General features: G+C 38.1%; 1 protein-coding gene and 3 non-coding genes across 4 annotated transcripts in view; all 4 read left to right on the plus strand.

Annotated features, from left to right (window-relative positions):
- Positions 1–13,493, plus strand: part of WDR43 (WD repeat domain 43) — a 50,197-nt gene that overhangs the window by 23,200 nt on the left and 13,504 nt on the right. Inside the window, exons 4-11 of the mRNA XM_024731535.1 lie at positions 593–713; positions 1,481–1,620; positions 5,662–5,764; positions 6,282–6,346; positions 8,259–8,430; positions 9,932–10,018; positions 11,235–11,366; positions 12,671–12,802. Coding sequence (XP_024587303.1) covers positions 593–713; positions 1,481–1,620; positions 5,662–5,764; positions 6,282–6,346; positions 8,259–8,430; positions 9,932–10,018; positions 11,235–11,366; positions 12,671–12,802 — 952 coding nt within the window. The remainder of the gene's footprint in view (positions 1–592; positions 714–1,480; positions 1,621–5,661; positions 5,765–6,281; positions 6,347–8,258; positions 8,431–9,931; positions 10,019–11,234; positions 11,367–12,670; positions 12,803–13,493) is intronic.
- On the plus strand, positions 1,110–1,194 carry LOC112390571 (small nucleolar RNA SNORD53/SNORD92). Its single transcript, XR_003001299.1, has one exon. It is a non-coding gene; the product is annotated as a small nucleolar RNA SNORD53/SNORD92 (small nucleolar RNA).
- Positions 10,531–10,608, plus strand: LOC112390569 (small nucleolar RNA SNORD53/SNORD92). The gene has a single exon (XR_003001297.1). It is a non-coding gene; the product is annotated as a small nucleolar RNA SNORD53/SNORD92 (small nucleolar RNA).
- Positions 11,563–11,638, plus strand: LOC112390570 (small nucleolar RNA SNORD53/SNORD92). Its single transcript, XR_003001298.1, has one exon. It is a non-coding gene; the product is annotated as a small nucleolar RNA SNORD53/SNORD92 (small nucleolar RNA).

Consider the following 13,493-nt stretch of genomic DNA (forward strand, 5'->3'; position numbering starts at 1 on the left):
CTGGGTTCTACGTAGAGGTCCAGCCAGCATGGTAGTTTCCTGGGCATTAACAGGATCACCATGGATCACAGGAGACACAGCTACCCATTTTACATTCTTATAGCTCTTATTAACCCATTTCCTGGTACCTCTTAAGATTGATTCTCTGTCCTATTGGGGAAGCATTACCTTGGTGATATGTCCAAGGTTGGTTACCTGAGTCAGGATTTTAGGGAATGCAGTTTGGCATAGAACCTTGAGTGGTTTTTTTTTTTTTTTTTTTCTCTCTAGTTGCGGAAAGCTGGGGCTACTCTTTGTTGTGGTGCATGGGCTTCTCATTGCGGTGGCTTCTCTTGTTGCGGAGCATGGGCTCTAGGCGTGCGGGCTTCAGTAGTTGTGGTGCACGGGCTTAGTTGCCCCATGGCATGTGGGATCTTCCTGGACCAGGGCTTGAACCCATGTCCCCCGCATTGGCAGGCGGATTCTTAACCACTGCGCCACCAGGGAAGCCCCTTGAGTGGTATTTTTAATGCCTAGTTTGCCTTTTGTTTTCTTTTTGCTTTAAGTTTCCTGCCCATTCATTGAGATGTTTTTATTTCTCTTCACAATACAGCAAATGGAAAGGTGATAATAGCAGCGTCAGTTCCCTGTGTATCAGCCCAGATGGAAAGATGTTGCTTTCAGCGGGTCGAACAATCAAACTATGGGTTTTGGAGACCAAAGAAGTCTACAGAGTGAGTGAATCGAATTAGTTGTAAGCATAACAGTTGTGTAGAGTAAGTATGGAGAAAGGCAGAAGTCTGAGCCAAAGAATATTGATTTAAGAATACAGATGTGTTATTTTCAAGCATATGAAATAGTACAATTAATAGACAAAAGTAGTCCTCCAAATCTGTTAAATAGATGAGACATGTCCTTTTTGCATGCATTGGAAGAATGAATGTAAATGGGAAATGAAATGAGTGGAATTTGAATTAAGTATCTTACTCTCTTCAATAATAATATAATTATATAATAATGCTAGTAATTTTTTATTTCTAGCTTGCATCCAGCATTTGGTATATTACTGTATTTAGCTGTGGAGATTTAGAATTACATTTTGAGTGTGCTCAGGGGTTACTGAACTTTTGGTGCTGTGATGATGCCTCAAAATTGTGGTTTCAACTCACTGAGAGTAACATGAAGACCTACAATTCCTTGGCTGTGTCTGAGCACCCAGGCACCCCTTTTAAAATGGATAGAATGAAGTGAATCTTTAACACAAATATGGAAGAAGTAAAGATTGTGGGGTAGGCTCACGGGAGTTGGAAGGGACGGCTTTAATGTTGAGATTTTTTTGGATGGAGTTTTTTAAAGTGAGAGGAATATAGCACAAATAACCTTAGTAGTCTGGAGCTCTGATTTCAGATGTGTATCATGTATATTGTTTATGATACATATGAACTCCTAATTTTTGTTACTGCTTTACACCCTCTCCTAAATGAGATTTAACTTTCTCTAGCACTTCACGGGACATGCAACGCCGGTTTCATCACTTATGTTCACAACTATCAGACCTCCTAATGAGAGCCAACCCTTTGATGGAATTACAGGTCTTTATTTCTTATCTGGAGCAGTACATGACCGGTTACTTAATGTCTGGTATGTAGTCTTTTGGATTTTGGGAGGTAACATTGCCTTGAAAGAATCGGTCATAGCTTATATGGTTAATGTAAATGATGAATATGAGATTTGCTTTATTGTATTTAATGTTAGATTTATTTTATATTGACTTGTAATGAGGAATTGAGCCTGCCTAAAAATCAGATCTTTATGAGAAAAATTTAAGAGCATTACATAATAGAACTTCCTCCATGCTTGTTTAGAGATAGAGTGGGCTGAATATTTTTGTGACTGGGCAATTTAAAAACCTTTATAAAAAATTTTTTTAGGAAAATCTCTGATTTTGTTGAAAGAGATGACTGTCAGGGTTAGTGCAATAATGCCTATTTGATGGTTTACTGAGGACATTAAATTCCTTGGTTGTGTCTGAGAATTCCCAGTAGCCTTTCCTTGCAGTGGTTGCTGTCACTAATTCCTTTTGAAGCTACTTTTTTTTTTTTTTTTTTTTTTTTCCGGTCCGCGGGCCTCTCCCCGTTGTGGCCTCTCCCGCCGCGGAGCACAGGCTCTGGACACGCAGGCTCAGTGGCCATGGCTCACGGGCCCAGCCGCTCTGCGGCATGTGGGATCTTCCCGGACCGGGGCACGAACCTGCGTCCCCTGCATCAGCAGGCGGACTCTCAACCACTGCGCCACCAGGGAAGCCCTGAAGCTACTTTTGAAAGTAAAAATCAATTTGGTATTGAAGAGCCATCAAAAAGTTTTTAAATTTAAGAAATAATAAGAAATTTCTTGGATTTTATAACATCATCTATTGGTGAAATTAACTTTTTTTCTTTTACCTGATGTTCATGGACAGAATATGTAGAGATTTTAAAAATAGAAGTAGTTTCTTATCCTAATGATCAGTTAGTTGAGCATGCTCTTGACCATATAAAGTTACTGTAAATTTATACCAAATAATACTCAGAAATGATACTCATCAAATATGTATTTCTTAAAGTAGTAGTGTGGGGAAAGGTTCATGTCAGTCTGGAGGTGGACCTCTGTTCACCTCCAGACCATCAGCTTAGTTCCTAATTTTGCCTCTTATAATCAAATTGTGTTGGTTTTCTGTCCTGTGTTTCATTTTTGAGGAGTGCCTATTGGAATATCTTATTTTGGTTCTAGAGGGTTTATCCCTAACATAAGAAATTAGTAATGCCAAAAAAGTTAAAATCGGCCACCCCAATCTCCTGACATTACTGAGGTGCTTCAGTCTTTAATGCCTCACCTCTTTGGCTCCTGAGACTAGGGATCTCCAGCTCCATAATTTTTTGTATAGCAGAAAAGTTGATTTCTGCTGTCTTAAGATCCTGAAGATAGTTTGTGTATACCTGGGGCTTCCTAGTAACAGAGGAGTAAACCATAAAAAACAAACAGATTAAAATGGATATTAAAAGGCTGCCCCCAAAGGCCATTCATGAAAACTTAATGTTTTATTAGGTAGAGCAAGCCGAGGGTTCCCTTATAATTACCTTTGAAAGACACATTTCTGAAAGAAAATAACATTTGAAGCCTTCTTGCCACTGAATGAAGATTAAAATTAAAAAAAAAAAAAACTGAAAAACCCTTTCATATTACTGCAAGGAGGAAGTACTGTCTCCTATTGATGTGCTAAAATAGCAGCTTCTGCTGTGTATAGTCGTGCGATAGCAGTGATTTTGAGTATGTATATAGTATGAGTAACTTCATTTTAGAATGAACCTTGTTTTATTACGAAGTTATTATGCATGAAATATTTAGAATTTATCAAATCAACTCTTAATTTTCTTCTAGACACAAAAATACTGAAAGACTGTTTACTGGTAAATGTATAAAGTCTCAGTAGTTAATAAAAAGAAACTGATCTTGAATCATGTTTGTAAGCCACGCTTGTTACTCTGTTACTCAGTCTTTATTTTTAAAATATGTGACCAGATTTTTAAAATAGCTTCACTGAGGTATAATTGACATAATAAATTGTATGTACTTAAAGCAAAAGCATAATTAAGTTTTTACATATGTATACAAATGTGAGATTATTACCACAATCAAGACGGTGGCCACCTGCATTGCTCCCAAGAGTTTCCTTGTATCCCTTTGTAATCCCCCTCCCCACCTCAGTCTACAGGCTTGTTGACATGTTTGGCATATTACAGATAAAGCTGTTAAGGACACTTGTGTACAAGTCTTTTTACAGACATATGATTCATTTTTCTTGGGCAACTACCTAGGAGTATAATGGCTGCATCTTACGATAGGTGTATATTTAACTTTTTAAAAAACTGCCAGATTTTTTCCAGAGTGTTTGTACCATTTTACATTCCCACCAGCTGTGCGTAAGAGTGCTAATTCCTTCACATCTTCACCAACACTTTATATGGTCATTTAATTTCAGCCATTCTGATAAGTGTGTAGTGGTATCTCAGTGTGGTTTTAAGTTGCATTTTCCTAATTACTATTGATGTTGAGAATCTTTTAAGTACTTATTTGCTATCTGGATATGTTCCTTGACAAAGTGTATGTTCAAATATTTTGGCCTATTTTCTGCTGGGTTGTTTGTATTCTCACTGAGTTTTGTGAGTTCTCTGTATATTCTGAATATAAATAAATTATTAGGTATATGCTTTACAAATATTTCTCCTAGTCTGTGGCTTGTGTTTTTTTTTTGAAACGAAGCAGTTTTTAATTTTGATGAAGTACAGATCATGTTTTGAAGTCTTTGTTTAACCCAAGGTCACAAACGTGTTCTCCTGGAAGTTTTTTAGTTTTAGGTCTTGTGTTTATTTGGTTCTGTGATCTGTTTTGAGTTAATTCGTGTATATGGTTCAAGGAACGGATTGGGGTTCATGGGTTTGTTTTTTTGTTTCTTGGATATCCAGTGGTCCCAGTACTCCCAGTACTATCTCCAGTGAATTGGTGCTGCATATATACACGTTGAGTCAATTGCCTGCTACTTGGAGTAGTCATGTTGTATGAAGTCCTCAGGAGCACTGATTCAGTGTTACTACTAAACTCTTACTCCTTGAGGAAACACCAGGGTTTGGTTTCTGCAAGCCTCTGGTTACAACATTTTTGTCATCTAATTAATACATAACCTTGTTTTATGTGTATTTCTGTTTAAAGATACCTTAGTTTATTTGTATACATACACACACACACATAGCTGATTAACTTACGTCAGAACAGAGTTTATCGAACTTAAACATTTTCTCCATAAGCATCTCACAGCCTTTTTACTCTTAGGGACACTAGACCGCACTTCAGCGTTATACTTGGGGGCCATTTTAAATAGTGAAATCACCAACCAAAAGCATAAAAGCAAAAAGTGTGGCGCTAAATAGGCTGGAAAAAGAATACTTAGTATGAAAGCTGAAGTAAAAAGGCAGAGCATAGCCTTGTTAAACCTCACGAGCATTGGGCTGCTCATATGCCTCGCTGCTCTATGTATACCTGTTAAAGACCATGAAATCACCACAAATAGTGATTGCGGGGTCTACAGATCCATTTTAGCAAGTAGGCAGATTCCCAAAGAATCAGCCAATAGTGAGGATCATTTATCTATCTATCTATCTATTTCTGGACTCTGTTTTCTCAGTATTGCTGTGATAATCCTCCTCAAATTAATCTATAGATTCAAAGTGAATCCAGTCAAAATCCCAGCAATCTGATTTTAAAATTCAAGTGGAAACACAAAGCACATAGAATAGCCAAATGACTTTGAAAAAGAAGTTGGAAAACTCACTTCAAAACTTGCAAAGCTGCAGTGATCCAGACAGTTGGCATTGCCATCAAGATAGACAAATAGGTTAATGGAAAAGAACGTTGCTCATTGTTTAAGTCTGCCACAAATGCATTAATGCTTTCTCTTTTCCCATATAACCATGTCACATGGTAGTGACACAAATGCTTCCCTTATTTTGATCTTTAATTACCTTACTTAGCTTTCAAAAGATGAAAATGCTGTTGGGAGCCGATTGCTGTAACTCCCTTTAGGTGTTTGCCTTTTTTTTTTTTTTTTTTTAAATGTCTCATTATCTAATCATCGGTTTTGTTATCTAGGCAGGTCCGTTCAGAAAACAAAGAGAAGAATGCAGTGATGTCTTTTACAGTTACAGACGAACCTGTCTATATTGACTTGACTTTGTCAGAAAATAAAGAAGAGGTAAATGGCTTGTTTCTTAGAGAATTTGTTTTTGGACTTCACAAATACTATTTTTTAAAATCAGGGTTTTGATGATTTGATGATTCAGGAAAGAGAGAGAACAAAATAAAAATCTTAGACTATTCGAAGTAATCATTGGATTCTGTATTGAGTGCTCATGAGGGGAGAGGACAGGGCGCAGTGGCGTTTTCAGTAATCCTGACACGTGGGCCTGCGGTTAGTTCCCTGTTGTCAGCCAGTGCGCTTGGTTGTTGACTTAGCTCCTCTAACTTCCATGCTGCGTTCTCATGGACTGTGCTGTCTTCTTAGCCTAAACTTTTATTTATAGGCTTGACAACAACTACTTGAATTGTTATTTTGGTGGCAGTGATTATTTTTAAATTCAAGAGTTGAACATCCTTACTGTTTTGATTTATCTCTTGTTATTTGAAGGGTGGAGAGGGTAGTTGGATTTTCATAAGTAATTATTAGAGTAGACCGAAGTATATTACCTATTAATGTTACATTTTTCTTTTAGCCTGTCAAGTTAGCTGTTGTTTGCAGAGATGGTCAAGTTCATCTTTTTGAACACATATTAAATGGGTAAGTAAGAAGTTTCTCAAGTCAGAAATTTATTTTCCTTCCCTGACTTGCTACTTATTTATACTCCCACCTCAATATTCTTTGCTTTATGTTACTTTTCATTTAGATTGTTCTGAAAGCCTTCTTAATTCTTTGTCTGTATGACTACATACATTGCCAGTGAGAACTCAAGTTTTATTTTAAAAGAAATTGGTTCAGTAGGAAAGCTTTGCTTGTGAACTTTGGTGAAGCCTTAATTTCTAACTTTGATAGTGTCACACATTTGTCACACATTTGTGGATCAGTGAATGCTTGTGTTTTGATGGACACAGGGGAGTTGCTGATAGGATGTGTAGTAGTCATAGACCAGGGGTCAGTAAATTATGGCCTGCAGGCCACATCCAGTAGAGACCACATGTGCCCCACCCCGCCCCCCAAACAAAAATATTTACTATCTGGCCCTTTTTAGAAAGGTTTGCCAACTCTTGCATGTGCTATAAACATGGTCTGAGACTCAGTTATGTGCAGAATTATGTTAAACTTTAAAATGGTTTCAACTTTTTATTGTCAGTTGGTGCCCTTCCTTTTACAATTCTATATAGGGATTATGAAAGTAATATACACTTATTTTAAAACATTCAGGATGCATAGACAATTGATTATAAAACTCAAGTCTCCCTCCATTGAGTCCCACTCCCTAGAGATAACTTAACATTTTGATGTGTAGCACTTGAGGCCTTTATTTATATAGTCATTTGTATGCATGGAATGTATAGTTGAGGGCCCAGAAGTGGTGGACCATGGTAAGGGCTTGGGCATTTCTCTTTGGGCAGTAGTAAGCTGTTGAAGGATTTTAAACTGAGGATTGATGAGGTTTGACCTAAGTTTTAAGACATTAAGTTTTAAGTCGTTCTATCTGATGTGAAGAGAATAGACCACAGAAGGGTAAAGCCCAAAGCAGAGGCCAAAAATCCTGGATAGAGATGGATGTGGAGTTGGGAAACTAGGAAGAGTGAGTTGGAAAGATAGCGGGGTGCTTACAGTTGGGGTTATGGAGGGTGTGTACTTAGTGGTGATAAGATGTCTGTGGTGTGAGGAGCGTGTGGCTAAGGTACAGGGAAGGACAAGGTTGCTAGAGGTAGAAGGCTAAAGGAACTGAGAGGGCAGGGTGTCAGAAGGATCGTCAGACTGCATGCTGTATACGGAAATCACTAAGAAAGGGACTTCTCAGCGGAATTGTTGGACAGAGTGACAGCCACTCACATCTTTAAGAAATGCTGAGTGACCCAGAGGCCATTGGATGACGGCAGGAGGGGAATGTAGCTGGTAGCTGGTGACGGCAATTTCAAAGGTTTTGGAGGTGGTGGAGGGAGAGACTACTTGTCTTGAAGTGTTAGTGAAGAACAAGAAACGTACTTGAATCATTGCCAAGGGTCTTGGCACTAAGGGTGTGGGGGAGGCTGCCGAGGCAAGCAAGGTGAGGAGAGCTCTCAGAGAAGTTGAGGATCTAATTTTGTTTATATTTTGCTGATCATCTTGCTCCTGGAACTCTGATGCAGAGGTCATGGTGAGGATTCAGGGGTTGGAGGCAATTAGAGATGGGGCTGATTAGAGTAGGGCAAGAACAGAGCCATTTGGGGCTGAAGCTCAGGGTGGTGAGAGAGAGCACTTGGGAGCTTGGGGCCTTTTGTAAGGGTTGATAGAGTGGGATAGAAGAGCAGGTGTGCCTCAAGGCAGGTTTTGGTGGTGAGGTCTTGAATGTTGGCAGGGTGGGGATAGATGAAGTCTTGACAGGAACACTAGTGCTCTGGGACACTGGTCACTCCTGATGATGCGGAGGCCGGGGAAGGGTCACATTTCATGACACCAACTTCAGAGAATTAGTGTGAGATGCTATTTCACATTTTCTAATCTCATTTTTTTCCATTCCCAGATACTGCAAAAAGCCTTTGACTTCAAACTGCACAATTCAGATAGCAACGCCTGGGAAAGGCAAGAAATCAACACCAAAACCCGTCCCTATTCTAGCAGCTGGTTTTTGCTCCGACAAAATGTCATTGTTGCTTGTATATGGCAATTGGTTTCAGCCCACCATTGAGCGAGTGGTACGTAGCTGCTCCTCTGGAGTAAAGCAGTGCAACGTCAACATGTCTGTGGAAGAGAATGATTTTAAAATGATATGTTGGTCTGTTTATTGGAATACTTAAGAAGATGTCATATGTTTCCCCTTAACTGAAGGACTTTTCAGTGGATGGTTCATTTTAACTTGTGAGAACTCTGTATATAGTTGGTCCTTGAACAACACAGTTTTGAACTGTGTGGGTCCACTTACGCGTGGATTTTTTCCAGTAGTAGATACTACAGTACTTCACCATCCAAGGTTGTTGAATCCACAGATGTGGAACTATGGATACGTTATAACTATGAACAAGTTGTAAGTGGATTTTTGACTGCACAGAGGGTCGGCGCCCCTAACCCCTGCATCGTTCAAGGGTCAACTATGTAATTTTACTTAACCCAGTATATCCAAAATATCGTTTAGTATAAAACATTATTTGAGATACTCTGCCCCCCTTCTTCCTTTATTTGGTATTATGTCTTTAAAATCTGGTGTATATTTTTCACTTACAAGCCCATCTCAGTTTGGACTAGCCACATTTCAGGTGCTTAGTAGCCACAGGTAAATCTTAATAAGAGATCCCGTAGTAATAGCACACATTGAGTATTCTAAGTGGAAATGTAATGGGTGGGGCAGTGGTTTAGGTTTTTTGATTACAGCAGTTTCTTTGGAGACTTTTGGTGAGTTACTATGAGCATGTCCAATAGGTGAGAGACTGTGAGAGGAATATCTCTTGCTTAAGCAATCTCTTGTTGAGTCTATTTAAAAATACTTCTTACTTTAAAAAAATGTAATACACGGTTATGGTGTGACAAAAAAGGGAGAGAAGTGTTAAACTGTAAACATATGTCTCCTTGCCATACGTGGATCTCATAACCTCACTCTCCAGATGCAGCCTGTTTCCTGTGTGCTTTGTGTCTTTCCAGATATTGATTAGGTGGATATAGAGAATTACCTATAACTTTAAAGCCTTATAGGTACATATGTACTTTGCTGCATCTCACTTCCCCTCCTGTTTAATACCATATCAGGACATAGAGATTCACCTTAGAGCATTTTATTAATCAGCATTGCTTGTCTTTGACTAGCTTGTGGAAGGATAGCAGTAGGAAATTTAGGGTAGGATCAGTCTTTTTTAAGATAGATTATAAGGTGATGAGCTAATAATGTTTTCTTTAAAATCTGTTACGTTTTAAATGTCAGTCTTTTAAAACTGCGTATGTGAAATATTTGAGCAGTACATAACTGAAGAAAGTAAACATTATGCCTGGTATCTTCAGAGTTTACCCATTTTCCTCATGTGGCATCAATCTGAATGGTGATCAGTCTGAGTGACCAGGAGTTTTCTGTGGAAGCCTTCTATACTTTTTTGTATTTTTATAAAAATGCATTTCTTTTTCACTTTATTCTTACTCCCAATTACTTTGTTTGACACTTTTTTTTTTTTACCTTCCACCCCCTTTCCCTCTTTAAAATTCTATTCCCAGGCTTTAAATTCCAAAGAACCTCATATGTGTTTAGTAAGAGATATTTCAATCTGCTGGGCCCCAAAAGTAGAAACAGCTATAACAAAGGTGAGTGCATTTCATATTAGAAGTTAAGAAAAAAGATATTTGAGTGAATTGAATTGTTATGTAATACTATGTTTAAACTCTTAATATCTTCTTTATGATCTTGTCTTAACAAATTTTGTGGGATTAGGTTTTAGATATTAAGACTGTAAAACTTTTTTCATTTCTGTGCTCTTGATTTGTTGAACGAATGAGTGAATAGGTGACTAGAAGTTGAAGACCTTGGATTTATTTAGTTCTTCCTCCTCCACCCCACCCCCAGTGCAGGATCACTGAGTAAATATCAGTATCAAATTTATCGAATTATTTCATCAATTTATATACTTAAAGGGGCAAAACTTTGTTGAGAGGAATGCTGTATTTCAGGGTGGAATAAAACCTAAATCCATGATGGGACTGGAATTAAATACCAGATATAAGAACATTATTGTCATGCTTTATTTTGAATATAATGTGGCATCTACATGGAGACATCATGTGTTTGGCAGTCTAATGAAAAAAAGGAAAGCCAAGACATGCTATGATGACATTCAAATGGTTTCGCTTCTGGCTGAGTTTCAGAGATGACACCTTTCTCTTGGCTGTCTGAGCATTTCTGGCAAAGATCAATTATTGGAGGTAGTCATAAAATGTACAGCTTCACTCTTTAACGTTTTTTTAAAATTATTTATTTATTTTTGGTTGCTTTGGGTTTTTGTTGCTGCGCGTGGGCTTTCTCTAGTTGCGTCGAGCGGGGGGCTACTCTTCGTTGCAGTGCGCGGGCTTCTCATTGTGGTGGCTTCCCTTGTTGCGGAGCACGGGCTTCAGTAGTTGTGGCACGTGGGCTCAGTAGTTGTGGCTTGTGGGCTCTAGAGCTCAGGCTCAGTAGTTGTGGCACATGGGCATAGTTTCTCTGCAGCATGTGGGATCTTCCCGGACTAGGGATCGAACCCCTGTCCCCTGAATTTTTAAGTCAGTGTGTCATTGTGTGATCTGTAGATTTTGTTTTTCTTGGTTCTTACTCTTACATGTTGCAGGCTTTAAAACAGTGAATGTTCAGATTATACTTAAATGCCAGTATTCAATTAAAATATATCTTTAATTCATATCCTATTGAGTTAGTTACATTGTTTTTCAGTAGGAAAACCTTTTAAAAGCTGTTAGTTTTCTCATTGGGGATAAATCTTGCAAAGAGTAAGACAGTTTCTTTTGTCACACCCCTACTATTCCTGTTTAACAGGTGAGAACACCAGTGATGAATTCTGAAGCAAAAGTTCTGGTGCCTGGGATACCTGGTCATCATGCAGCTATCAAGCCTGCTCCTCCACAGACTGAGGAAATAGAGAGCAAGAGGAAATTAGGGGAAAAGGAGGTAATACACTCATTCTGACCATTTTTGAGTTTGAAATTTAAGATTACTTGGGAGATTCTAAGAATTATATTGGATGGAGCCAAAGCTGAAACTTCAGAAAATGGAGAGGACAAAACTCTTATTAACTAAAGAGGGTACTCTTCTGGCCATTTGGTCATTGTTAGCTGGATAAGTTAATTGTAGATTAAGCCAGGACTTGCTGTGATGATTTTCATTGGGTTTCGCATGTTGCTGAGTTCCAGTGATGCCTTGTCTCTTGGCTGTCTGAGCATTCCTGGCTGGTTTAATGCTAGTTAGCCTTTAAAAGTGATCGTCATTATAACCTCTTAAAGTGCTTATAAATTTCATTTTTTCTCAACTCTTAAAAAACCTCTTGTGATTACTTGTCTGTGAAAAATCCTTTTTTGTCTTCCATTCACTTGTCACTCTTGTCTAAGGAATCTAGAATTTTAACTGTTTAATCATTAGAGAAAGAGTGTTTCTTTACCTGATTTTAAATGTCTTGCTTTATTGGGGGTGGGGGGTTGGGGAATAACATTGCTGTTCTTAAAAATTGTTTCTCAATAACATGATATCTGATTTAAAAATACGGTGTCAACTTCCTCTAGTTTGGCCTAGATCCTACCCTTTAATTTTTTCCTACCTTTTTAGTGTTTTTCATAAAACATAACCCAAACAGGAGGCTTTACCAACGCCTCTCTGTTTGCTTTGGTAGTAATAGAACGTTCATATTTTGATTGAGCTTCCGAGGGGCTGGCAGAACACAGTTGTTAGATTTGCTTTCATAAGGGATTAGTTATGTACAAGTGAGTTTTTGTATAGCAAACAAAGAGAAAAATAGGAAGACATCTTATAAATTTTGGGGGAACATAACTGTCTTTATGCTCTTTTGATAATATTTGTTAGCAAAAGATCCGAGGTTGATGGCAAGGGATAATTACAGAAGGGGAAGCTTTTGTGATTATAGGTCTTTTCTTGTGCTTTAGTCATCAGTTGCCTGATCCTTGTCTTTTTGGAATCTTCATATAGGGGGGATTTTATGAATTACATTTTCAAATCATGGTTTTCAGTTTTTTTCACTGGAGTCTGGAAACTTGGACTGCAGGTATTACACTTGTCTACGACATTGGCCTTTTGGTGATGAGATTCTGTTGGAATGAGGAAGAGCGTATTTGTGTTTTTCAGTGTTGAGGTGTGAATCAGTCAGTGGTTTTTGTCTTCTGAGACATAAGCACAAAGTAATTTGACCAAACTGCTTTAGGTGTTGTCTCATATAACATTAACTGGTCATTTCTGTTCTGTAGGTTAGCATTGAAGAACGCCTGGGAGCACTGGATATAGATGCGAAAAAAGAAAAGGACACCCTTCCACAGACAAACAGTTTTCCAGTTCTCCTCACACAGGGTTTAGAAAGTAATGATTTTGAAATGCTAAATGTAAGTATTATAGCAGTTTTTAAATGAATTAAGATGGTTAATTTTTCTTAGAAAGTGATTGACAGCACATTTACAGAGTGAATAGTCATGTTATGTAGCTGTCTTGAATTTAATGTTTTGTGAGTTCAGTCAAATATATATCACTTGGTGGCACTATACGGACAGTCACCAACCTACAAAGGGATTGTATTAAATTATTTTGAACCTGGAATGCATTTTCTCATAGAAATATTGTTGTGAATTGTTACTAGGCTCTTAGGCTTTAGTTCACAAAAGCCTTTATAAACATTGTGTAGCTGAATTATAATACTCAGCATTCTAGATCACAATTTATATTTTTTTCTGTAGGAAAATGCGTTCCTGAGTTTTTACTCTGGATTCCAGAAACTTAATTCCCCCTGGCCGTGAGAGGGGGCGGTGAGGTGGAACCTTGGCAATGGATAGGAGGTTTGGGGGAAAAATTCGAGAGGGTTGGGGGTATATAAAAGGGAGGCACTTATGATTTCTGTGTTTGTAAGTTGGTGACTGCTTGTATGATGTTGCTTAATTTAGTCCTCTTAAATTCCAGAATTTGAAAGTGGTCTGTAGAGAAAATTTAAGTGTAAAAAATTGGACTTAAGCACTGCCTGATCAGATTAAAGCAGTTTATATTTGCTAAGTGCATTTATTCCTAGTGACTCGTAGTGATATT

The sequence above is a fragment of the Neophocaena asiaeorientalis genome, unplaced genomic scaffold, assembly GCF_003031525.2.
Source record: "Neophocaena asiaeorientalis asiaeorientalis breed wild unplaced genomic scaffold, Neophocaena_asiaeorientalis_V1.1 scaffold689, whole genome shotgun sequence".
Classification (NCBI taxonomy): Eukaryota; Metazoa; Chordata; class Mammalia; order Artiodactyla; family Phocoenidae; genus Neophocaena; species Neophocaena asiaeorientalis.